The 27,243-nt window shown below is 46.1% G+C and overlaps 1 protein-coding gene and 1 long non-coding RNA gene across 2 annotated transcripts in view; one reads left to right on the plus strand and one right to left on the minus strand.

Annotated features, from left to right (window-relative positions):
- The window catches only part of LOC116564880, a 30,732-nt gene extending 11,138 nt beyond the window's left edge, over nt 1–19,594 (minus strand). Inside the window, exons 1-2 of the long non-coding RNA XR_004275144.1 lie at nt 19,422–19,594; nt 6,122–6,240 (exon numbers count right to left, since the gene is read on the minus strand). This is a non-coding gene — a long non-coding RNA (uncharacterized LOC116564880). The remainder of the gene's footprint in view (nt 1–6,121; nt 6,241–19,421) is intronic.
- On the plus strand, nt 19,189–24,029 carry RTP2 (receptor transporter protein 2). Its single transcript, XM_032298281.1, has 2 exons — nt 19,189–19,999; nt 23,273–24,029. Exons 1-2 carry the CDS (start codon nt 19,836–19,838, stop codon nt 23,787–23,789), a joined length of 681 nt encoding a protein of 226 aa, XP_032154172.1. The 5' UTR covers nt 19,189–19,835; the 3' UTR covers nt 23,790–24,029.
- The last annotated feature ends 3,214 nt before the right edge of the window (nt 24,030–27,243 follow it).

Here is a 27,243-nt window from a genome sequence, read left to right on the forward strand (position 1 = left end):
CTGGCCTGGATCTGGCTCCCTGAGCTCCTAACCTACTGGAAAACGCTCTTGGAGGGGAGGGGCTGCTGGCTGCTGCATTCTCAGAAAGTAGTGCCGTTTGAGATGAGGCTAGGACTTGTTCCTGGTACCTTGGCATGGACGCACATTTGGACCCCAGCACCAGGAGGAACTGTGGTCTCCAGGCCCTGTTTCTGAAGAGCTCAGGTGGGAGATTTTGGAAGGACTGCCCACTCAGCTCTAAGCTAAGCTTGCTTTCTTTTTCCTTCCTTCCTTCCTTCTTTCCCTCCTTCCTTCCTTCTTTCCTTCCTTCCTTCCTTCTTTCCTTCCTTCCTTCCTTCCTCCTTCCTTCCCTCCCTCCCTCCCTCCTTCCCTCCTTTCTTTCCCTTCCTTCCTTCCTTTCTTCTTTCTCTCTCTCTTCTTTCATTCTTTCTCCTTCCTTCCTTCTTCCCTTTTTCCTCTCTCTCTCTTTCTCTCTTTCTTGTTTCGTTCTTTCTCTTCTTTCTCTCTCTCTCTCTTTCCTTCTTTCTTTCTTCTTTCTTTCTTTCTTCTTTTCTTTCTTTCTTTCTTTTTCTTCCCTTCCTTCCTTTCTCTCTTTCTTTCTTTCTCTCTCTCTCTCTCTTTCCTTCCTCCCTCCCTCCCTCCCTCCCTCCCTCCCTCCCTCCCTCCCTTCCTTCCTTCCTTCCTTCCTTCCTTCCTTCCTTCCTTCCTTCCTTTCTTCTCTCTCTCTCTCTCTCCCTTTTCTTTCTTTCTCCTTCTCTCTTTCTTTTTCAGAATCTCGCTTTGTCTCCCAGGCTGGAGTGCAGTGGCACAATCTTGGCTCACTGCAACTTCCACCTCCTGGGTTCCAGCAATTCTCCTGCCTCGGCCTCCTGAGTAGCAGGGATTACAGGTGCCCACCACCATGCCCAGCTAATTTTTTGAATCTTTAGTAGAGATGGGTTTTCACCACGTTGGCCAGGCAGGTCTCAAACTCCTGACCTCAGGTGATCTGCCCACCTCATCCTCCCAGAGTGCTGGGATTACAGGTGTGAGCCACCCTGCCCAGCCTAGGGTAAGCTTTTAATGACTTCCTTTTTAGTTCTGCCGACATACAGATGGGCATCTCGTCTTCCTCTGGACGTCAGTTTACCCATTCTCTGAAGTGAGAAGGCCTGTCGTGCTCCCTGGCTTCATGAACAATTTCTCTCCACTCGGCTCACAGCGCAGTATGAAGGCATGTGGCCCCAGACATACATTTCTCAACCCGAGTGCATTTGAGGGTTTTTTGGTGTCTGCTGGGTGATTGCCAGACATCTGCAGACTCAGAAGCTTTATGGATGGTTAGTACCCAAGCAAACCTCTATCCCTGCTGAGGTGCTTCCACCCCCAAGAGCCCTGTGGTGGAACTCAGCCGCCTCCTCCAGTGTGACTCGGGAAAACCATTTTCCCTCTGAGTCCCCTTTCCAACCTGTCCATGAGAGTGAGCTACACCATGTATGATTCCTTGATTCAGATGCAAGTTCACCCTTGCTTGCTTTGGCATCTGGTTTTCTTTTACCTTAAAAAACCCCAAGGATCAAGTTTGACCCGAGAACACTGAGGACAAGTGTGGTTCTGGTCACTGGCCCAGAGGAGAAGCCTGCAGTCTCCCTTCCTGTTCCTGGGTGGCAGTGGGGAGGGCATGTGGAGTTGAGCCTGTCCCCTGGGCCGTGGGCCCACTTGTTGGGCAGTTGTGTCCCTTGGCAGTGCCTTTGCAGCAGGCTCCGAGCACGTGCTGGGAAGCTATGGGGGCTGACCACCCAGCGCCCCACAGAGAGCCTCAGAAAGGCACAGCACCCTCTGCCAGCTGCATGGCCTTTCAGTTCAGGTTTCCTTTGAAAATGACTTTAAAGGACTTGCCAACTCAAGTCCTCAACTCACCCTGCTCTTTGAAAAGGGAGAAAATGATCCCTCTGCTCCCATAGAAACTTGGCAAAAGAACTTACAAAACAGACAGCTTCAGGAATGACAATTCACAGGCCTGAGGGAAGCTGGCCCCAGGGCCCCTCTGCTCCCAGAGTACCTCCAAGTTTGTTTGCATTTCATTACTGTTTAACAGAGAGAAGGAGGGCGAGGGTAGATAGCGTGGGTGGCCATTTAAACAAAGGCGAGGATCAAAGCGTAACTGCAGCCAATTGACAATCAATAATAACAACAACTAAAAAGAAATGCCTCTAAGGAGGTAAGTCAGGGCAAAGGGAATATAAAATGTTTACTAAAAAGTGTGATGTAAATGCAACTTTTCACCAATACAGAGAATATGCATGACGTTCTTCTCTACACTGTGGGATTTTTAGATGAAGGGGTTCTGAGGACCAGGATGATGAGGTTGTGTAAGGGGTAAGCCCAGAGAATTGGGGTGGTTAGAATTATCTAGAGCTATTTAGGAGTTTGAAAGGACGGGAAAGTAAGATCACCAAGCTCAAATCTTGCGTCTGATCCACGAAAGGATTGAGGCAGGAGGGGTGAAGGCACTTTCCTACTGCCAGCCAGATCCTGGGGTGCAGAGTGCAGAACAGGCTCCTGCTCTTACAACCCTGAGGGAAGGAAAACCAGAGGCAAACATTCCATTTTAATTTTTAGTATTTTTTATTATTATTTTATTTTTCTTAGAGATGGAGTCTTGCTCTGTCACTCAGGCCGGCAGGCAATGGCACAATCGTACTCACTTGAAATCCTGAGCTCAAGCAACACTCCTGCTTCAGCCTTCAGAGTAGCTGGGACTACAGGGGCACGCCCCTGTGCCGGGTTACAAATGTTCCATTTTAGACATGGGGAAATGGAGGCAGGAGCTAGTCCAAGGTCATGCAGCTAAGAAGTGTCCAGGTAGACTGAGTTCACACAATGGTTGTCAATAGAACATTAATCAGTTCAATTCAATTGTTAGGCCTCAGGCTTCTTGGAGAAATGAGCTATTCCCTTTGCAATCTGGGTTTCCATTTTCTCCCTCTGTCTCACTCACAGTAATAATTAATAATAAGGCTGGGTGTGGTGGCTCATGCCTGTAATCAAAGCACTATGGGAAGCCAAGGCAGGTGAATCACTTGAGGTCAGGAGTTTGAAAGCAGCCTGGTTAATAAGGAGAAACCTCGTCTCTACTAAAAACACAAAAATTAGCTAGGCACAGTAGCATATGCCTGTAATCCCAGCTACTAGGGAGGGTGAGCCAGGAGAATTGCTTGAATCCAGGGGATGGAGGTTGCAGTGAGTCAAGATCACGCCACTGCGCTCCAGCCTGGGCCACAGAGTGAGACTCCATCTCAAAAAAAAAAAAAAAAAAATTAATACTAAGCTGTCTTGTGTTCTACCAGAGGCATGCATTGGTAAGGACTAAGATCATTAAAATGGGGAAGAGAAGCCGAGGGAAGCTGACCCCTGAAGAGTAGTTGGGCCACATTAATGGTAGAGCTCCAGAATGAGGACTGCAGAACTAGGATGACCTTTCAGAATCTAGTTCTATGAAGCTTATAATTGTGTTGGGGTTTCTAGTCTTGGATTTCTAGGATAATCCATCCTTCTTATAAGCACTTTATAATGAGATCACTGCCTCCATTTCTACACCACTGCCATTACTGGGACTGGACTACATGAGTCTATTTCCTGGAACCATTAGAAGGATCCTTACACTTGTTTGACAAGGCCCAAGCTTCTCTATAGTGGAGGCCAAGGCATGCCGTAATCCCTTTAAGGTACGGAACAAAACATCATTCACCCAAAATACCATAGTCAGTTGGAAACGCAATGTTCCCCCTATCCCCAGAGCAGAGATAGGAGGCTTCCAAATGGCACACAGAAGCCCAGCCCTGGCATGGGCACGCTGCCCAGCACATGTAATATAGCATCCAGGGTTGTCACTAAGAAAGTGGTCTTCTCTCATTCCCGATGACTCATGGGAGAAAAAGAGAAGAAAAATTAACATAAAAAAAGAAAGTGGCCTTCAAGAAAGACAGATGCCCAGGCAGGAGGACTCTGGCGTCTAGGAAAGAGCCCTAGTGGGCTTTGCAGCCACTGAGTACTGTATTGCTCCCCAACCTTCGGGAAGCCACTCCTCCCACACATACTCACCCCTGCACTCCCTACTCAAGCCCAAGAAAGGAAGAAAACAGAAAGTAAAGTGAGAGGTCAGCCTCCAAGGCAGTGGAGGCGGGGGATCTTGAAGGGTGAGCAAAGGAGGGGGGGCGGGGGATGTCCTGGCCAAGCTAGCAAAGGTAGGGGACTGACTTTCTAGCCTCACCCCACCCCCCAATCCCCAGCCCCTTATTAAGTGAGGCTGACTCATTTAACCCCAGATGACGGCTGCTCAACATATCTCTTCCTTTTAGGACCCCAAGAAGGCAAGTTGATTATGTAAATACATATGGAGTTGGAATCACATAATATTGTAACTAGAGAGAGTTTAGTGATGATAATTCTCTTCTATAGGTGAAAAAAAAAAAAAAAGGCCTGAAAGAAAAGGTGACGTGCTTAAGGTCACACCAAGAATTCTTATCAAACGTCACCTGACTCCCAGTGAGGTTTGTAATGAGTTCCAGCCCTCAGAGGGTTTGTAGTCAAAATCACAAGAAAAAACATGGACGTATATGGAAGGAAAATCACAAGGAAACACCAAATGATATAAAAGTACGGCTAACAAATGGTGTTCCTCAATGAGAACATACAGGCACAGGGAGGGGAACATCACACACCGGAGCTTGTGGGGGGTGGGGGGACTAGGGGAGGGATAGCCAGGGGTGGGGGGATTGGGGAGGGATAGCATTAGGAGAAATACTTAATGTAGATGACGGCTGATGGGGGCAGCAAACCACCATGGCACATGTGTATCTTGGTAACAAACCTGCACGTTCTGCACACGTATCCCAGATATTAAAGTACAATTTAAAAAGAAATGATGTTCCTACAGATTCAGCATATCTTGAGAAGCGACATGTTCAGAATGACAAACTGTTCTTTCAGGGCAGTACAAGGGGGACAGCCTTGCTGAGCGGGGGGCCCATGGACAGGCACCCTCAGGGCTTTCAGGCGTCTCCCACTTGTTCTGCGGAACTTCAGTGCCTCCTTCCATCTGGACAGAGCTGTCCTCTGATGTCATCAGTAGGAGCTACCTCTAGAGGTGTGTTAGTTTGCTAAGGCTGCTGAAGCAAAGTACCACACACTGAAGTGGCTTAAACGACAGAACGTTATTGCCTCATGGTTCTGAAGGCCGGGAGTCTGAGATCAAGGTGTTGGCACCGTTGATTTCTTTTGAGGGCTGTAAGGAAGAATCTGTCCCAGCCTTCTTTCCTAGCTTCCGGTCATTTCCTGGCAATCTGGCACTCTTTGGCTGGTAGAAGGATCCCTTTGATCTTTTCATCTTCACATGGCATTCTTTTTGCGTCCACGTCTCTGTATCCAAAGCACTTTTTTATGAGGCCATCACTTGTGGTAGATTAAAGCCCACTCTAATGACCTCCACTTAACTAATTATATCTGCAATGACCCTATTTTCAAATAAGGTCCCATTCTAAGGTACTGGAAGGTAGGACTTCTACATATGAATTTTGGGAGGACATGATGCAACTCAGCAGAGGCTGTTTATGGGAAGAAAGATGAGGAGAAATGCTTTCAGAAATGGCACCACCCTAACCTCTTGTTTGTACTTTCTTCTAGCTGTCAAAGGCTCAGGGAATTAAGATCTGGAGGGCCTTCTCACTACCAGTAGGCTTTGCACTCATGGTCTCCTTTACCCTCATGATGACTCACTGAAGTGGATTTGTTTTACCTCTTACAGATGACAAGAATGGGGTACAAGAAGGCCACAACTCGGTTAAGATCAGGCAATACATCTCTTCTTTCTTCTCTAGCTAGTTTTGTCTTTTATGTCACTGGTGGATCTCTGTCCAAAAGAACACAAGAGAAGAAAATAATTGTGCTTTCTGAACAACCACACTTTGATTATGCAGGTGGGAGAAAGCTCTTGATCCAGGTAGGTCTTTACGAAACAGGAATCACCAAGAACTTATATACAAGACCAGACCATCATGGGCTTGATAAAAGTCCCTTAACAAGAACTGGAGACTATTGTAAGTAATGGTGTCTTGAATAATCATGGAGTATTTGAGCTTACCCCACTGATGATCTCATCAAGCAGTTGTGTACCATAGGGGGCTTTCAGACATATTGCTGCCTGCTCTCCAGGCGAATCTAACTTACAGCCAGGTGTGAGAATTCTGATTTAATCCAACTCTACCACAAAGAAAAGAAAGCCAAGCAACATTAAGCAAAGAAATTCTATAAGGACTAGGACACAGCCCCCTCTCCCCAAGCCTATGCCAGTATTAGTTCCTCTGAAATCATACTACCATGATTTCTTATTTCCAGACACTTTAGTGCTGCCACTAAATGGTTACCTTCCTCATATACATTCATATATCTGATTACTTATTTGGCACAACCTTGTGTCAAATAAGGTTTGACACAAGGAAATTATTTCAACGAACAGGAATTATAAACAGGTAGAACTCAGCTTGACAGAATAAAGGATTTTCTGCTGTCTAAAGATGGAATGGGCTTTGGGTGAGTCTCTGTACTCATCACTGGAGGCGATTTAAGATTAAGATGTGTGGTGAGTTGGCAGCAATCCCGATTTTTGGGCAGGATTGGATTAAATGACTCTAAGGGCCAGATGTGGTGGCTCACGTTTGTAATTCCAAAACTTTGGGAGGCCGAGGTGAGTGGATCATTTGAGGTCAGGAGTTCAAGACTAGCCTGGCCAACATAGCGAAACCCCATCTCTACTAAAAATACATAAATAAGCCAGGCACGGGGGCGGGCGCCTGTAATCCCAGCTATTTGGGAGAGGCTGAGGCAGGAGAATCGCTTGAACCTGGGAGGTGGGGGTTGTGGTGAGCCAAGATGCGCCACCACACTCCAGTCTGGGCAGCACAGTGAGACCCTATCTCAAAAAAGAAAAAAAATAAATGCTCCACGGTCCCTTTCAAACTTGAGATTGTACAAGATCGTATCCTATTTAGAAACTGATATTGATCATGGTGAGGGATTCAGAGGATGTGTTTGCTCCCAGGAGTCTCAGGAAGGAAGGGCCATGGAAATCTGGGGGCCATTTGCGTAGGCTTGGGCAGCTCCTGTAACCTGAATTGACCTGCACTTTAAGGACCAAGTTGTGTTTCTTTGTATTTTTACTAATGTACAGAGGCTTACAGTTTCATACGTATCATTTTCTGATACTGAGGCTATAACCTTGTCTCCCATCATTTCTGCCTGGTGCACCTTATTCTTCAGTCACAGGGAGAAGCTCACCATTTCCCAAACCTGTGAAGCTTCAGTATCTTTGCAAACACCAAGACTCCTGCCTAGCAAGTCTCTTTTCTCCATTTACCCTTCCTTCAATTCCTCTCTTCTTCCGGCCTGTGAATTCCTTCAGCCTGAACAACTGTGAGCAGCTGTACAGCGTTGTTGAGTGACGGAGTAAAAGGGTGAGCACATGATTAAATGCTCCTGTTGGTCCCTGTTTCTGAGGCTGTTCTACTGGTGCAGTCTAGCAAATAGCCACAAGGTGGCAGGGTAGACCGAGAAGTGAAGGCTGCAGGTGCCACGTTTTCTGGCTCCAAGGATATAGGAAGGCCTAAATGGGGCCAGTGCTGTCTTTTGAGCTGGTCTATGCCTTTGTACCTGTTCTCTTTCTATATCCTCTTCTTCGTCTCAGCAGAGCCATCCAACAGAATTGACTGGGGAGTTCTGGCTTCCAAATCTCTCTTTTGGAGATCTACTTGAATGTCAAGTTCCATTCTGAATCGTTCCTTTGAGGATCAGGAATTGCCAGTTGCTCTCGAAAATGTAAGGGGTCATGTCTCATTGCTTGGGCAAAAGAGGCCAATTCCCAGTAGAACTGTGGAGGGAAGCAGGGATTTACGATATGACACTAAGCTAGTGTCTAGCATACCACACTTTACGAATCACAAACGCCTTTCATCTCCAAGGGATCACTTAATCCTCACCACGATCTCGCCAGTTAAGGAAGCAAGACATCCCATTTGTCAGGTGACAAAACTGAGGTTCAGAGAGGAGAGCCTACGAACAATCTGGCTAGCGGGTGGCAGGGCCGGGAACAGACGATTTGCCTCTGACTTGCCGTCGGGGACTCAGCCAGCACAGGCAGTTACTTTGTGTGTCAGTGGGTGAATTAACAAAAAGGTACACCTATCTTTGAGAGGCAGGAGAATAGTGTCTGGAGGCAGAGAACCTAAGGCCACTTTGCACTGGTTTTCCAGATCTGAATAAAAAGGAAAACCCCACCTTTCCACATGCAAGTAACAAAAGGATCGGAGGCTACTCACTTTGCAACTGGCTCCCCCGCACTCCCGCTTTCTGCCTTGCAGATGGAAAATGAAAGTACCTCTGACTGGTCTCCTCCTGCAACCAATCAGACTGGTTGTAGGCCTAGCCTTCATTTGCAGAGGCCAATCAGATTGGTTGCGAGCCACTGCTTCATTTACATAGGGTGTGAACCAAGTAACCAATTAGAAACCCCTGGAGGATATTTAAAGCCCCGACAATTCTTTGTTCAAAATGCCAAGAACCGGAACACCTTCTACTGGTAGCGTTTGTGTACTTTTGAGCACAGCTTTTTCACCTCACAACAGTGTAAGAAAATTTAGGCTTTTAGGATTGGTGTTCTCTTTGGTTCAAAACTGTAAATTCTGGGTGTAGGCAGGGAGGAAGCCACTGGGGCATGCCATGGCACTCACCACCTGCACCACACTGTAGGCCTGTGCCCCGCAGGGCTGGTGCCTAGGCTGAGGGCTGGGTGCATCTCAATCGCCTCCCTGCTCTCCCTCAGTGCCAAGGGCTGGCGGAGGTGTCCCTTAAGCATTGTTATGTTTACACTCAATGACTCTGGGCAATTGTGGGTGGGAGACAGCATCAAAACCCCGCTGTCCTGGGCCCTGCCACAGTGAGAGCCAGGACAAACAGCTTCCGCCTTGATTCCAGACCAGGCTCAGCTGTTGGCCAGCTACTGGCCTTGGTCAGGAAACTCACTGTCTCTGGGCCTCAGCTTCCGACTGCAAATGCAAAGACTGTGTGGGATAATTTTCAGGACCCCTTTTGGTAACAGTGACAAGGACTTTTCCAGTCAAAGTAACTAAGCGATGCAGGTAGGAGACTGCTCTCACTAGGGTGTTCTGGGAATATAAACCACTCATTGAGGTCACAGAGTTCTTTGCTGGGCGCCAGCCCTTTCCCATTCACTGTTCCCGAGGTTTCCTGGGTCCAGGATACCAACGTGCATGGACTCAGGACTGAAGGTTTCTTATTCATGCCTCCTGATATTTTCACAAATCAAAAGGGGCTAACAAAAATGACGCTAGTTGTCAGAAACTCAGATTCATTTTTCAGTTCACAAGGGGCTCAAAGTTCCTCTACATGTAACAATATGGAACTTTGCTGAGATACACTTTGTCTTTTTAAAAATGGCATCTATTGTTCTGAATTTAATTTTAAAATTTATATATGTTCAATATATACAAAAACTTGAAAAACAGTCATGACAAAACATAATAAATAACATTTATTTAACACTCATCATATGCCAGCAACATTTAAGTTTTTAAAATGTTTAAATAATTATGGGTTCACAAAAAGTTACAAAAATAGTGCAGAGATGTCCTGCGTCCCTTCTCCAAGTTTCTCTCAATGTGTGTTTGTGTGTGTGCATATGTGTGCATGTGTGTTTCTATGCAATTTTATTGCATGTGTGTATTCACATGGCCACCACCACAATCAAGATATACAACAGTTCCGTCACGCCAAAGATCATTTGTGTCACCTTTTTATCATCATCTCGTTTCCCTCCCTTCATCTCTAACCTCTGGCAACTGCTGATCTGTTCTCCACCTCTATAATTTTGCCTTTTTGAGAATGTTCTATCTATAAATAGAGTGTATGATGTAAGTAGAATAATGATATTAAATAACGTGTATTGAGCACTTACTATGTGTCAAGAACTGGCTTCGGTTCTGTACAAGTGTGAACTTATCTGATCCTCTCGGGAATCTACTGCGATGGTGTCTTTTATTATTCTTACTTTCTAGATGTGGAGACTGAAATCATCACCCAGTTTTATGCAGCCAGCAACTGGCAGAGCTGAGAGAAAAATCCAGATCTGGCTTTAGACTCTGAGGTTGTAATTATCATATTATCTCTCTAAATTGATTCAGCATAAATGTTTAAAAATTAAATACTGAAAAGCATAATTAAGAGAGATCAGCAGTAGCCTTAGAAAATTTCCACGGATTGGTGCCAAACAGACCACATTCTCTAAGAACAGTTCAATTAAGTTAGAAATCAACAACAAAAAGGGATCTGGAAAAATTCCACTTGTTTATACATTTTTTAAAAAATTCCCTCAAACAGCTCATGGGTCAAACAAGGAAAGCTGAGAGTTTACTTCTGACAGGAGAGCAGTGGGTTTCCTAATGGCATTGTGCATGGTGCAGGTGTCGATTGCTTCAAGGCTGAACACAAATAAAGGTAATACTGTCTCCACCCCAGACTGAATCCATGAGGGCAGGGACCATGTTTCAGTCATACTAATAGCCTCAGAGCCTCACCTGACAAGGTGTTAATAAATGCTTACTGAGTGCATTTAAAAATAGACCCCCATGGACACTGCCTATATTCCCTCGGATCCTAAAGTGCAGACAAAGCTGGAAGACTCTTTGAGCCATTGCAAACAAAAGCACACAGAAACCATGATGGAAATGCACAGAAACAGCAAAAAGGGTGGCTATGTGCATTAGGAGCTGTGAGAGCACTTTGCTTTACATGGTGCCTTTAGACGTCCAAAAGTCTCACCAGAGAACAGGGCTTTAGAGTTCAGCACCTTTGAAATTTCTTATTTAGCACCTAGAAAATTGATGCTCCAGGAACTAGTGATTTATCTAGGGTTATTATAAGTTTGAGATAAGAACCTAGGTCTCCTGACTCCGCATAGAGAGCTTTGTGCCAGCAGAGTAGACCCTTGACATTGCCAGATAATTTTTGCCTATGCTTTCAGGAATCCTCCAGTCGAAAACCCAGAAATGTTTGCAAAGGTTTTCAGGCTTTACTGAAATCACATTTAGAGGACTCATAGTGTATTAGAGTTACCAGACAAACAGATCAATAGGATCTATATGTGGGGTGTGTACGTGTGTATGCATGTGTATTTGTATGGCTCTCCATATATTTAGGTAATATATACACATACATGCACATATATATGTGTATACTGTATACATACACACACATATATATGTATATATAAGCCTAAATATATGGAGAACCATATGTATCATATGGTTTCCAGGTTCTTCAGAGAAACAGAACCAATAGGATAGGTATATATGTGTGTGTGTTTATATAGGATATATACATACACATATATATAATATATATTACATATGTATATATGGATATTTAGGAAGACATTTATTATGAGGAATTGGCTCATGTGATTACGGAGACTGAGAAGTCCCACAGTCTTGCCAACTGTAGGCTGCAGACCCGGGAAAGCCAGTGGTATAGTTTGAAGGCCTGAGAGCCACAGAGCTGCTCTTGAAGATCCTAGCCTGAGTCTCAAGGCCTGAGAACCAGGAGTTGAGGGCAGGAGGAGATCAATGTCTTGGCTCAAAAGTCAGGCAGAGAGTTATTTCAACCTTCCAGCGTTGGCTTTTTGTTCTAGTCAGGCCCTTAATGGGTCGGATGATGCCCATCCACGTGGGGAGGGCCATCTATTTTCCTCAGTTCACCAATTCGAATGATCTCTTCCAAAAACACCCTCACAGACACATCCAAAAATCGTGTTCAAGCAGATATTTGAGCACCCTTGGCCAAGGGAAGTTGACATATAAAATCAGTCATGATACATGGGTTTCCAAGGCATGCCCTCACATCATGTTAAGATTTGTTTCAACTTTTAATGATGTTTCTTCCCTCTTTAGATACACATTTTCACACAGAGCTTGCAGTGGAACATGCAAGCTACAATGAGATGCTGAAGTTGAGGTGCTGATGCCAGTTTCAGATGGGGCACTCATGAGCTAACAGAGGCTCACAGACAAGCTTTGGATCTGTGTTTCACAAGCCGGTGTGCACCAAACTGGAAAGATACTAATGCCGTATAACTTTTTTAAACGTCAGAGATACTATAAAACACTGTGATGCTTTAAAAAATCAAATAGAGTCTTTAATCAAATAAATTCTAAATGTTTAACAATGGTAACTTGAAAAACACAGGGCAGGGAGAGGTGGGGTTAGGAGAATACGGAACTTTCATTTAGTCGTTAATATACGTTTGTACCATTTGAAGTTTTACAATGAGTTTCTTACTTTAAAAACAGTGCCGAGGTTCCACTCCTGGGAAGACAGGAGAAAAAAAAAACAAAAACAACTGGGCCTAGGGAATAGCTTAGTGGATAAATATCCACAGTCAGGAAGCCAGGTTGTATGAGTCCAAATCCTGGGACTGTCACTTCTTAAACATATGATCACCTGTAAATCACTCAATCTGAGTCTCAGTTTCCTCTTATATAAAATGGGGGAAATAATTACAGTGTCTATCTTATATGGTTCTTGTGTGTGCTTACATGAATTAATATATGTAAAGTACTTAGAAAAACAGTGCATAGTAAGGACTTTGTCACTATTAACTTTTATTATAATTAGGTATATTAAGTTAAGGTCCACTCCTGCAACTAGTGTTTAAGGTGAGGAAGTAGTCTGCTGTTTCTTTGTCCAGCTCCTGGTGCCGCAAGAATCAGCTTTTGCTTTTTCTTGCGTCATACAAATTCTCTGGATAGAATGAGTTTGCTGTTGACCAGCTTCCATCAATGGGTCCCCTTGGACACTGAAACCATTCTGGACTGAATCTTAAGAGTCTCTTCACCTACCCAGACTTCACTTGATTGCCTTTCAGGGCATGACACAGATTAAGTAACCAGCAGTTTCTACTTTATCATCACAGAATTTACTCTTCACTGTAAATTATTTTCAAACGCCTTCTTTCCCCCGTCCACCAGCGTAAATCTACATTAAGTTTTTTCTGTCTTCCTATATCATTAAACAAACTAGGTAGGAGATTTAAGGCATTTTGGTAGACGTAGCCCGTGGGTGTCTCTGTTCATTTGTCACATGCTGATGTGCTACTGCAGCTTACAGGCATCAGTGTATCCATTTCTCGTTCACAGTTTCCTTCATTGGGGAAAATAGTGCATAGACATTTTATTGACAATATAAACTCATTAAAAATTTAATACCTCAACTCTATTAATTACTTTTCAATGTGAAACATTGTAAACTCTTTCTCCATCTTCTCATGACGGTTAATCCAGTAGGCTTCAATTGGAAGTGTACAGAAGAATACTCAAGGGAGTGTACACTCTAGAGAACACTTTCAGGTAACGGGGTAGAGGTCCTTTCCACACCTTCTAGGGAGGGATCTAGATTTGCAAGGAGCTAAGCAGATTAGAATCCAGGGCAAGTGTGTCATGGAAACAGCATTTTTAGACACCAGCCAATTAATGGGGAAAGGGAGAGAGAGCAATACACCTAAATAGCCCATTGCTGATATGCAAATAGAATCATATAGTTCAGGCCTAAAATGACTTAGTAATTTCTCTTCTCCCCTAAAGCAAGATCTTAACGTTTCGAGGACTTTAAAAAATCCTTCATAACCCAGGCCCCCCATATCTCTCTGGCCTCAACTTCATCAGTCTTCTGTGTAATCCAGATGCCTTAAATGATATAAGTTTCAACCATGATTCTATATCATTTCATTTTCTAAATCTTTGCCTGTGCTTTCCCCTGTTTAGGGGAAATAATTTATCTCCTTTTTTTTTTTTTCCTTCTATTTCGCTGTCAATTGCTCATCCTGTAAGGGTTTATTTACATACCACTCCTCCTGGAAGCCTTATTGACTTCCCTGCCTTCTGTGAGAATGCATGTTTTCCAAAGACAATCACAACAATATCTCCCAACTTGCATCTTCTTCTTACAACATAGCTTTGACCTTTCTTCTATGGGGTCTATGTTCCTTTACTTTGAATCTGGGCAATGGTGAAAGTGTTGCTTTGTAACTTTTGAGGGTAGCCCATAAAAGGAGGCACAATTTCTGCCTGATTCTCTTGCAACGCCAGCCTTTGGAACTCAGCCAGCATCCTGAGAGGAAGCCCAGGCTTCACAGAAAACCCATGTGTAGATGTTTTGGCCCGTAGCCCTACCTGTGGTCCCAGCTCCCACATAGCATTAACCTCCAGGCATAAAAATAAATGAGCCTGGGCTGGGAGTGGTGACTCATGCCTGTAATCCCAGCACTTTGGGAGGTTGAGGCAGGCAGATCACCTGAGGTTGGGAGTTCAGGACCAGCCTGACCAACATGGAGAAAGCCCATCTCTACAAAAAATACAAAATTAGCTGGGTGTGGTGGCCCATGCCTATAATCCCACTCAAGAGGCTGAGGCAGGAGAATGGCTTGAACTCAGGAGGTTGAGGTTACAGTGAGCTGAGATCACGCCATTGCACTCCAGCCTGGGCAACAAAAGCAAAACTCTGTCTCAAAAATAAATAAATAAATAAAGAGAGAGAGAAAGAGAGAGAGAGAGAAAGAGCTTTCATATTTTTCCAAGAAGACCTAGTTTTTGTTGTTGTTGTTTTAATTGGACAATTATATTAGAAAGCCAGATGTTTTTGGTAGATGTGCTCATTGTTACTGGGCTGGATCATGTTTAAAGAAATATTCACTCTGGCCAGGAACGGTGGCTCGCTCCTATAATCCCAGAACTTGGGGAGGCTGAGTTGGGTGGATCACAGGGCAGAACCAGCCTGGCCAACATGATGAAATTCTGTATCTACTGAAAATACCAAAATTATCTACGTGTGGTGGTGCGTGACTGTGATCCCAGCTACTCAGGAGCCTGAGGCAGGAGAATCGCTTGAACTCTGAAGGCGGAGATTGCAGTGAGCTGAGATCGCACCATTGCACTCCAGCCTGGATGACATAGTGAGACTCTATCCCAAGGGGAAAAAAAGAAAAGGAATATTCGCTCTGTCTGGATGAAGTGAGGCATGCATTGCCTCTTCATGTGCTCCCACTATATACCCAAATTTAACTATAAATGTTAGACGTTCTGGCTTGTAGTTGTGGCCATTTTCTTGTTTCACTAACAATGGATGTTTCTCTTTTAAAATTCTTTTTATTCTTGTCAGTGAGTTTTCTTGTAGAATTCGCTCTTCCCAAGCTTTACTTACATTTACCTTGGGACTTTGCAAGAAATGTAGGTTTTTAACTATAGTGTATATAAGCATATATCAAGAAAGCTCAAATTTACTCAGATATATAAAAAGCTGTAAGATCTGTATGTCATTTGCTTTGTTTTAATATGAAAACTTGCCTGCTTTATTCTTAGGGATGAGAAATCATTTTTATAGTAAGTAGATCTACTCTCTCTAACTGTTTGATAACTGGGGAAAGAAATTGAAGTGTTTCTAGCATATTTAACTTAACTCTAAACAAAGCCTGATCATTTTGAGCCTGTGACTCCTGTTGACTGTATCTTTGGTTCCAATGTTAGAGCTAAGTGATCTGTTTAAATCTTTACTGGGGACTTTTAACTGCCTATTTGTGTAATATCTATGTCATGTTTGCCCAATTTTATGCACCTGAACACTTTTATCTTAAATTTAGAATAAGAAAAAAGTAAATACAGTATTCAGCCTTAGGGGTTAATACAATGTTAATGAGTGTATTAGTCCTCTCCCTCCTCACTCCCATATCAATTGCAGCACATGGCCAATTCTGGATAGGTGAAGCCTCCAAGGAAATTAACTGAGCTAAGTGTTGGGGACAAACAGCCTTTCTGACTGCTCATCAAGGGATCCCCATCAGTCTTTGGAAGGTGACCTGGTTCCTAAAGATAGATACTCAAGGTAAAATTTGTTCTGTTTATAGTGAAAGACTTCCCTCAGGAAGGGACTCAGCTTGAATGAATTCACCTGCCTTGTGTGCATTGGTGTCTCCTGGAAAGCCCTGAAACTAGAAACGTTCTACTGAGTAAATGTAGGTTTAAAAGGAAAGATACATATATGTTTTAAAAAGCCTGCCCAGGATATTGACCCCAGCATTGCCATTTTAGAACAAATGCTTTAAAAGCTGCCATCATCTATTCAGAGTTCCCTTTTCACCTTGCCTTGATGGCTGAGTGTGCCCCATAGATGAGTCACGGCTACTCTTTTGTGTGTTGAGCCTCAGCTCAACAGAAACAAGCAGGTCCTCTGGGTATAGCTAAGGAGCTCTGATGAAGGCCCTCAGCCTCTCGGACAGAAGGATCATAGGCCGTGCCTACAGAAAGAGTGCCCAGACCTTCTGTATTCGTCCTTCCTAACTCAACCCCCATCTGTCTTTTTTTCTCCCTTGCATGGAACACACCCAATTTCCATCTCAGTCTTGTTTGTGTTTATTCACATCCCATAAATACTGTGATAATTCTTTACCAGATCTCTACCTGGAATGATAAGGCCCTGAAAAAAGGATAAGCAGATATGGCCACTCTTAACACAGACTCCAGAGCCTTTGGGGTGCTGGGAAGCATGGCCTGTAGAATTTGGGCCCTTGGACACCAGCAGAAACAGAATGTCACCTGCCTGTGGTTGCTCTGGTCGCTGCCAACTAATGAAAGGGCAGCGTGAAATCTTCCTGGGATGTTTTTTCTCCATTATGTGGGCCACGAACTGCTCTAACTGTGTGACCTCCCCTGAGATCAGAGGTCAGCTCCCACCCAAAGAGTGTCCTGGACCCTGCTGTTGCCAAGTGCTACATCCTCGGGATGGAGAGGCCTTCCTAATACCTCTTGAAAATATTCCCCAGAGGATCTTGGATTCATCCTAGAGCATCGTCTATGGTTCTTTGAATTGTGGAGAGACAGGAGAAGACAGGACAGAGCTTGCATTTGCCCTGGATCTGTTTCCTGGTAAAGACATATTATAAACCACTATCTCATTTTACTCCATCTTCTTTTTTTGGCCTCCAGGAGCCTGTGGGACAACATCTTCTCATCAGTAACAATGGCTGGCAATGGATGGGATCCTTCCCAGGACTGGAGTCGGTGGAGAGCAATTTGTCTCCTCAAGAACATGTATTGAAATCTAAGGCAGAGGCATATAGTTTTCAAAAGTCCCCAGGTGATTTTGATGTATGCACCTTTTCAACTCTTCATTACTTTCATCATTTTAAGTTCCTCACTGGCACTTCTTACATTAATCTGATAAGTAAAATTTCGATAATAAACTTTTCACAAAGCTGTTCATTAATCTGGATACTAAATTGAAGGGGAGAAGTGAATCTTTTATCCATCTCCTCTCTCTTGCTGATTTGTTTGCAGAATGCAGGTGCACTGCATTTTATTTTATAAACAAATAACAATTTATTTATTTGAAAAAATACTACCTAGATAAAATATGTCTAATGAAGCTGCCAGAGTGTGGTGGGGCCAGAGCTGTACACATTTATACATTGGTGAGCTCTTAAATCGTGGGTGAGGAACAACATAGTTCCGTTCACAGAAAACTGAAGTAGTAATTGTCCTCACTGGCTGTATGAAAAGTAAGAACAGTGCTGTTATACAGAAAGATGAATTATATTAGTCTCTGCTTAGAGAGCTCCTATGCTAAGTTAAACCTGATATGAGGCCCAAGGGGATTGCATCATTTAAGAAAAAAAAAAACACAACAGGTAAGCTCTGACGATTCTTATCCTCTTTTTGTTTTTCCTTTATTGCCATCTCTCCTGGGAAGAAGGGTATATATAATATTTCTCAGAGGTTCATTCCTGGCACAAGGGTCTAAGCCAGGCCATAAGCTCATGTTAGTTTCATTCAATTCCTGGGAATTCATCGGTCCCTCTGTCTCACTTGGTCCTGTAACTGGCTTCTGAGGGAATCCCCAGTGAGGTTTGAGCTACCCAGTCCTGAGAGCTTGGGCAAGTAATTTTCCATTTCTAGGCCTCAGTTGTCTTAATTCAATGTCAAGAAATTTTGGTTAAGAAATGAAGAGCTCAAGAAAGAAATCAGATTTCTTTTTTTTTTTTTAATAAAAGAGCTCTTCTAGAGCTATCAGTCAATGGTTCTAAGACAACTGCGTCCTTTCTGAGGTCTTTAGCACAAAGCCACTAGAGTTACTCTTTCATTTCAAGAGAGGATCCAGCGACATTGTCCCTGACCTCACCCTTCCTGAAAACCACTTGGCAACTCAACACCAAGAGCTTCTGGTTCTCAGCAACCTGTTTTAATTCTTTATGTTCTTCACTGTTGTACTTCCGCATTTCTAGGGATCCTGATTTCCAAGTTAAAGAATCATAAGATGAGCCGGGCACGGGGCTCACACCTATAATCCCAGCACTTTGGGAGGCCGAGGAGGGTGGATCGCGAGGTCAAGAGATCGAGACCATCTGGTCAACATGGTGAAACCCCGTCTCTACTAAAAATACAAAAATTAGCTGGGCTTGGTGGCGCATGCCTGTAGTCCCAGCTACTCGGGAGGCTAAGGCAGGAGAATTGCTTGAACCCGGGAGGCGGAGGTTGCGGTGAGCTGAGATCACGCCATTGCACTCCAGCCTGGGTAACAAGAGCAAAACTCCGTCTCAAAAAAAGAAAAAAAAAAAAAAAAAGAATCATAAGATGATTACAGCTGGAAGTTGGGCCAAAGTGAAGGTAAGCAGCCACATGCTTGGTCTTTTCTATGCTCAAGGCTGCCTCCCTTTAGTTGACCGTATCTTCACCCGGATTTACCAGATTTGAAGTCAAATTCCCCTCTAGTCTCTAAAGAATTTAAGTTGGACATCACAGAGCTGTGGATGCTCTCTTGCTCCAGCTCAGCAGCAGCGGAGGCAGCAGGAGTCTGCAGCACAGAACAGACGCGTTCTCCCAGTAGCTGCCACAGCCTGGCTTGGGACCAGGAACTGAATGTGAGCTCTAGCAGTTCTATGACACTATGGATCTGAAATGCTATGACTGTGTTTTCCATGGCATATGAAATTACACTCTAGCTCACCAGCTCACCAACTGGTCTGAGATTTCCCTGGGCAAAGGAGGTTACTTCTCATTCAGTCCCCTATTAGGAGCACAGTAGTACTATAATAAAATGAACAAATGAGCTTGGTTTCAGAAGGCCTAGATCTGAACCTTGGATGAGCCACTTAGGGGTTTCATAAACTTCAGCTTCCTGATCTGATCTGCCTTGGACGACACACAGACCAAGCAGTTTGTGCTAGGCACATGGAAAGTGATGGTCACAGCACATCAGGGGGTGCGGAGGCAGCAGGCTCTGCCTTTCCCTGTCCCTCGTTTCTCCTTGACTTCCTAGGGTGTCGTAGTTACCATAGCACATGATGTGGAAAATGCTAGAAGAGCAGTTGGGTGAAGCAGGGCCACCAAATAAGTCCTCACCTCCTGGAGACCTCTGGAAACCCAGGTGAGTGTGGTCTGGGGTTGGGTCTCCCACCCTGCTTGCTCCACTCAGTCCTACCCAGTGCTGCCTCTGAGGCCTAGCTGCGGGCCCTGAAACTCCCCCTTGGGGCTTCCCTTCTCCCCAGCCCTTGCTCTTGGCACCTTGCCTGGCTACCATGGAAACAGGGTCCAGGGTAACAAAGGAGGGAGCTGGGTCCTGTTCCCTCCCAGTCCTGCCGATGAGGATTCTCAGACTATAGAGACTGAATTGTCCTGCACCTACCTGTGTTCTTTCTGTGTTTTCACTGAGGCTGAGCTCCAACTGCCACCTCTACCAGCAGGACCATGTGTACCAGTCTGACCACTTGTGAGTGGAAGAAAGTCTTCTATGAGAAGATGGAGGTGGCAAAGCCAGCAGACAGCTGGGAGCTCATCATCGACCCCAGCCTCAAGCCCAATGAGCTGGCCCCTGGCTGGAAGCAGTACCTGGAGCAGCACGCCTCAGGCAGGTGAGATGCCCAGTGGGGAGGGGCCTTGCAGGCAGCCCCTGGGTCACAGCTGTGGGGTACTTTCCAAGGAGAGACAGAGCCCAGTCCTGGGGGCAGGCTCATTCTGGTGTCAGCTCAGATAAGGAAACAGACAAAAAACAGCCGGCTGGGTCACAGAGATCTTGATTTTAATCCTAGCCATACCACCAACTCCCTGGGTGATTCTGGGCAAGTTATGTTCCATCTTTGGGTCTTAGTTGTCCACATTAAATGAAGAGCTGTAGTATCTCCTATGTCCCTGCAATCTCTGACATTTAAAGAATGAGTTGGAACTGAAGGAAGGAGTCTATGAAGTCCATTGGAGAAAGCCTTATTCTAGGAATGGGGGGGTATGGGGGTGTACAGCTATGCTCTGATCCTAGATCTGTTTAGTGAATTAATCCAATTTGATCTGAATACAGAAACATTTATTGACCACCTGCTATGTGCTACAAACTGGCTTTATGTAGCTAACTAGCCCTGTAAACTTGGCCAGTCCCTTTCCCTTTCTGGTTCACAGTTTCTATATTTACAAAATGTGGGGGTTGGTCTTAGATAATTGATCAAATCTATTCTAGCTCTATTATCTATGTACCTGTGATAAAAAGATTTAACTTTGAGCAAAAGTTTGTTTAGTGACTTAGAACCCAAGGTCCCACTCTTTGTAGGAATTGCACATCTAACATGGTGCAAAGAGTCCTTGAGGCAAAGGGGAAAAGGCCATCTAAAGTCCACATGCCTTTCCTCCTTTTAGATCATGATTTGGGACAGGGACTACAGAAATCCCTGGCTAGACTACCTCAAGTCCATCTGCAGGGTCTGTGCAGGCCTTTTCCCTATGTCTTTGGATTCAAGAGAGGCCAGTATCGGCTATCCTCTGGAGATATAGCCAGAACATGGACACAAAGGCTGGGTTGCTCACACGTGTATGTGTGTGAAGCTTCTCATGGTGCAGAATGTTGCTGAAGGTGGGAATAGAGGAGGCAAGATATGGGCAGGGAGCTTACATTTGTGCTCTTGCCCCAAGACCTGCAATTCTTAGGGTAAACCTGTCTTGTGAACAAAAGATAGAAAGGCAGAGGTTGGCTGATTCAGGTCAATTCCATCAACTCAGGAAGCATCTGTTGGGTACCTGTTATGTCCTGGGCGCTGGCTCTGCCTCTGACTAGCTGTGTGTACATGGATGCCTCTCTTACTGTCTGTGCCTCAGTCTCTTCTCAGTGAAATAACGGGCTGACTAGATGCTTCTTAAGCTCTCCTGCCCTCAGATCTGATATTTTTAGAACATAAGATGTGACGCCTGGCTTCATGGAGGGGAAGCAACTCTGGGTTGGATGTAAAAAGGTGTAGAAGGAGACTGAAAACAAAGCATTTGAACCACCTGGCAGGAGGGGGGCAGAGGCCTGGAAATCTGAGTGCCCAGAATCTGGAGTTTAGGGGCTGAGATCCACAAGCTCATGTCTCCTCTTGCCTTGGGGTCAGCTTCTCTTACTCCTGGCTGGTGACTTGTGGCTCCCAGGTAGCCTCACAAAGGGCTAAAGAACTGCTGCCTATGAGCTCATTTGTGCACGGGCTCACTCTGTCTCTAAACCAGCAGATGCCCTGCAGCTCTCGCCCAGCACTGGGGGCAGGGGAGCCTCTATTGGCTCAGCACCAATTACGTTCCTCTGGCCTGCCAACCCTACCACCTTGGGCCATTCTGGGTATTGTTCTGTCCTCGTGTGATCAGGCTCTCAGGGGTCAGGGACTGTCTTGGCCTCATCTTTATCCCACATCCTGGGTTGAGTGGTGCTTAGCATATGGTAGGTGTTGAGTGGTGTATGTCGGATTGACTTGAGTTTCTCATCAGAAGTCCTTCAAGGCCATCAAACAATGGATCCAGACAGGGCCAGGGATGAGGGCAGGGTCAGCCCAGTGGACACCTGACTGCCTCTGAAGCCTCTGTAACAGAGGCCTGGAAGAGGCTCATCTCAGTGATGGAAAGAACTGCCCTGGAGGTAAGGAGTGCTGTGTCACTGAAGGTGTGCAAGCAGTGCTGGGGGTGGAGTGAGTGGGGCTTGCCTAGATGAGCCCCAGGCTACCACCCTCCACACTTCCTGAGGCTGGGACTCTAGAAAGCCCAGGTTAGGCCAAGTGGCTTGTGTACATGTAAGAGAGAGAAATAGAGAGAAAGTATGTGTATGTGTGCGTGTGTGTGTGCGTGTGTGTGTGTGTGTGTGTGTGAGGAGTGGCATTGGGGATGAGTATCCATTTTCCAGTCCCCACTGCATGGCTAGATTGAAATCTAGAGATGACTTGTTAAGAGTCTAGGGAGTGTTCTTTGTGAAGATGTAGATGCAGCAACTAAACAATGGTTCCTCCCAAAGCCAGTTCATCCTTCCCATCTACCGGTCTGTCCATCCCAGCATTCTCAGTGGTTTACTGAGGACCTACAGTGTTCCAGAGTCTGTGCTTGGCACTGCTAGAGGCATCTCTTCTCCCCAGAGTAAGCAAGATGCACAAGTTAGATGGTGCAGGTCATCCTTCTTATCAGAATCACAGGAGGTCACAGAGAAAGGACTCTTTTTTTTATTTTTTTAGGTGGAGTCTCACTCTGTTGCTCAGGCTGGAGGGCAATGGCATGATCTTGGCTCACCACAACCTCCACCTCCCAGGTTCAAGTGATTCTCCTGCCTCAGCATCCTGAGTAGCTTGGAGCACAGGCATGTGCCACCACATCTGGCTAATTTTTGTATTTTTAGTAGAAACTGGGTTTCACTATGTTGGCCAGGCTGGTCTCGAACTCCTGACCTTGTGATCCACTCACCTCAGCCTCCCAAAGTGCTGGGATTACCGGCCTGAGCCACAGTGCCCAGCAGAGGAAGGACCCTTATTGGACACCAACACACTGCATTTCACAGATGAGCAATGAAGCCGAGACAGGGGAATGACCCTATACAGTGCCCAGGTGCCAACCCTGAGTGCATTGGGCTTGGGAGCAGCTGAGACTGCAGGAGGCAAGCTCTAAAGCACTGCTGGGTACCAGATGGCTCCGGCACTGGCTCCTGAGGATGCTACTCGGGTCCCAGGGGTGCTCAGCAGGAGGAAGCGATAGCAGGCTGAGCTTGGAGTGCTGATGAATCCACAAGGCAGTAAACACTCTGCCTCCATCTCTAAGCAAGGGCACACAGGCCTTCCCTGCCCCACCCCCAGAGCTCCTCAGGGCAGGCTGTGGCTGGGATGCCCACCTTCTGCACCTCCTCCTCCTCCCTGCAGGTTCCACTGCTCCTGGTGCTGGCACACCTGGCAGTCTACCCACGTGGTCATCCTCTTCCATATGCACCTGGACCACTCCCGGCGGATGGGCTCGGTGCGTATGCGCGTCTTCAAGCAGCTGTGCTATGAGTGCGGCACAGCGCGGCTGGACGATTCCAGCATGCTGGAGGAGAACATCGAGGGCCTGGTGGACAACCTCATCACCAGCCTGCGCGACCAGTGCTACGGCGAGGACGGCGGCCAGTACCGCATCCACGTGGCCAGCCGCCCGGACAGCGGGCCGCATCGTGCAGAGTTCTGCGAGGCCTGCCAGGAGGGCATCGCGCACTGGAAGCCCAGCGAGAAGCTGCCGGAGGAGGAGGCGACCACCGACACCTTCTCGGAAGCCTCCAGGCCGAGGGCCCAGGCGGGATCCGGCTACAACTTCTTGTCTCTTCGCTGGTGCCTCTTCTGGGCCTCTCTCTGCCTGCTCCTTGGCTACCTGCAGTTCTCCTTCCGCAGCTCTGCCTTCCTTTAGTGGAGCTGGTTCGGGGTGGGAGAGGGCACATGGGGTTGAGAGAGGAGGACACAGGCTGGTCTCGATCCTGCTACAGATTCAACATGTGACTGGACAAGCCGGTCACCTCTCTGGGCCTCAGTTTATTCATCTGCGGAATGAGGGGTTTACATTAGAAGATATGTAATGATTCTTTCATTGGAATTGACAATAATGGGGGAAGGGGAAAAGGGTGAATGTAATAAAGGTTTTAGAACTTGCCAGGATTGGTGCTGGTACTGAGTCAATAGGGAGGGACCTGCTTCCTTTCCCTCCTCCACCTCCAACTCTACACCCCCTTTTGCTTCGTTTCCATCTATCATCCCCCATTATGACCCCATTACGTTCTGTCTTAACCCTGCCTCATCCTTAAGCTCATGTTCAGCTGCCCCTGCCCATCCTGCCTTGCTTCCTTTTCGAGAGGGCCGTGGACCCGTTCAACACTTAGGAACGAGGTACCTGGTCTTCTCCTGGAGAGCCTGCTTCCACTGTTCTGAAACAACTTTTTTACTCTGCTGCTAGGGGCTGCTTGACGGGAATTGTCTAGATTTTCACTGTCCAATGTGTTGGCCACTAGCCATATATGGCTATTTCAACTTAATTAAAATGAAATAACGTTAACATTCAGTTCCTCAGTCGCGCCAGCCACATATCAAATGCGCAGTACCCATATGTGATTAGTGGCTAACATATTGCAATGTACAGATATAGAACGTCATAATGGAAATTTCTGTTGCTGAACTTTAGTCCAGAGCTTGAAATTTCCACTTAAATGTATGGGGACTTATACTATTAAGAGGGTGGGCACAGGTTTAAAGGTGCAGCATGAAGCCTTCTAGGGGCAGGTAAAAGTGGGGTGCGGTGTAGTAAAGGTAGTTAAATACTGTAAACAGATGGCCTCTGTGCTCCTGGCTCTCAGTTGAGTAGGATCTGCAGGTCCTAGTGTTGGCTTATCTTATTTCCTGGGAGGACATGGAAAGTGGGTCTGAGCTGGGTGCAGTGGGTCACACCTGTAATCCCAGTACTTTGGGAGGCTGAGGCGGGAGGATCACTAGGTCAGGCGTTCGAGACCAGCCTGACCAACATGGTGAAACCTGTCTCTACTAAAAATACAAAAATTAGCTCAGCGTGTTGGCACGTACCTGTGGTCCCAGCTACTTGGGAGGCAGGAGAATTGCTTGAACCCAGGAGGCGGAGGTTGCAGTGAGCCAAGATTGTGCCACTGCACTCCAGCCTGGATGACAGAGCAAGACTCTGTCTTGGAGAAAAAAAACGAAAGCAAAAAGAAAGTGGGTCTGGTCAACTGAGTCTGGGAAAGTAGACAATAGGAATGGGCTTCCAGTTGCCAACTGTCAACTGCTTACAGTCCTTTTCTTGGGTTCAGATACCATAAATGCTACAGCTGTGTCTTTTTTTTTTTTTTTCTTTTAGACATGATCTCATTCTGTTGCCCAGGCTGAAGTGCAGTTGTACCATCACAGCTCACCGCAGCTTTGAATGCCCAGGGTCAAGTCATCCCTCACCTCAGCCTCACAAGCAGCTGAGACCACAGGGGCACCACGACGTGCCTGGAATTATCATATTTTTTGTAGAGATGGGGTTTCTCTATGTTGCCCAGGTTGGTATTGAGCTCCTGGGCTTAAGCATCTGTCCTCCTTGGCCTCCCAAAGTGCTGGGACTATGGACATGAGCTGCCACTCCGGCCCATCGCTGTGTGTTGAAGAAGTACAAGTTTGAGACAGAAAATTTTGTTTAAAAATAAGTTGTCAAGGAAATGGAAGGTTGAGACAAGCACTGGAAACCAAGGTGGGTTGCTAAGTAGGGGTCAGAGAACCAAGAAAAGTGAAAACAGGATCAGGAGTACAGATTGCATAAACACTATGTCTTCAGCAAGGCCACCTTCCTTATGGAGTATAGGCTGGGCCTGCATTTCTTGAGATGGGCAAGGTCATAAAATGTTTTAATTTAGGATGCTCCTCAGGTGGTATTCCCTGACTACTTTTCCTGGTAGTGCTCTCATAGGGAGTCAGTCCTAGATTAGTGATGTTGCTAGCACTTCCGCATAAACTTCCTTGGTATCCTGTAGAATGTGATCAAGGCTGTGAAGTGTGCTAAGGCCGGCAGGATACTTCTAGAAGGCCCTGTATTAGCCATCCACCATCCCGACCTGAACATGGAAGTCCATGCCACGGCAGGCTTGGCTGCATGATGCCCTGACATCAGAGATGAATCCCAGTCAGGCAAAATTTAGCTGCAAGGAGGCTGCAGGAATCTCAGCAGGGGCACAACTTCTGGCTTTTTTTTTTTCTCATTGAAAGTAGCAGTGCAGTGCCCCAAAAGGCAGCTAGGGCACCTATTAAAATTCATTGCAAGATGATAGCTCAGTATGCATGTCTTGGTTTGGTGGGTGCTTGCAGAGGACATGGAAAGTGCATCTGGGCAACTGGGACTGGGATAGGAAGCAGATCATAGGGGGGATCATACACATTTTTTTTTTTTGAGATGGGTTCTTACTCTGTTGCCCCCACTGTAGTGCAGTGTCATGATCTTGGCTCACTCCAACATCAGCCTCCCGGATTCAAGCAATTCTCCTACCTCAGCCTCCTGAGTACTGAGTAGCTGGGACTATAGGCGTGTGCCACCACAGTGGGCTGATTTTTTGTATTTTTAGTAGAAACAGGGTTTTACCATGTTGCCCAGGCTGGTCTTGAACTCCTGACCTCAAGCAATCTTACCGCCTTGGCCTCCCAAAGTGCTGGGATTACAGATGTGAGCCACTGCCTCCAGCCCAGACACATGTTTTAAAGTGTGTTTATACATTCCTGTGCTCAGCAGAGATGTGGTAGGACACAGCAGAACTAGGTACCCACGATGCAGGGTGATGCTCCTCTGCCATTCTGTAGTAAAACACATTGTGGCAAATTTGATAGTCATCCTAGTTCCTGGAGATGGTGAGAGAAGGGGCAGATGAGGCAGATCTGCAGGTGTGGATCTTCCAGGTGAGAGCAGGGCCGTGTGTCTCCACGCAGGAGAGGCCGTGCCCAAGGGGAGGTGTGAGCAAGTGGAGGCAGACAGCACCTGTCCCCCAGCACCTTCCCCTTTGGCCAGTCCATGAGACCCTATCAGCGCAAATGCGTTTGCTGTGCTCATTCCTTCAGGCACAGCTGTGACGTAGGCAGTTTGACTGATGAGCTGGGGTCAGATGACACTGTGTTGATCATTGTCTGGAATTAGAAACAGAAACTCTCCTATTCACGCCCTTAATTGTCCCCTGACATTGGTCTTTCTTAGTCCACCTCCAGAGCCTCTGCCCCAAGTGGGACCTGAGACCTGAAGGTGAGGTTCAGGGATGGAGTGTTAGGTGGGATGTGTTCTCAGAGAGGGGCTGCTTTGAGTACTGCGCCCCACCTATTGTCTGCCTCCTCAGGCTGGCTTA

Source organism: Sapajus apella, unplaced genomic scaffold (assembly GCF_009761245.1).
Source record: "Sapajus apella isolate SASKATOON/1434 unplaced genomic scaffold, GSC_monkey_1.0 scaffold38, whole genome shotgun sequence".
NCBI classification, from domain to species: domain Eukaryota; kingdom Metazoa; phylum Chordata; class Mammalia; order Primates; family Cebidae; genus Sapajus; species Sapajus apella.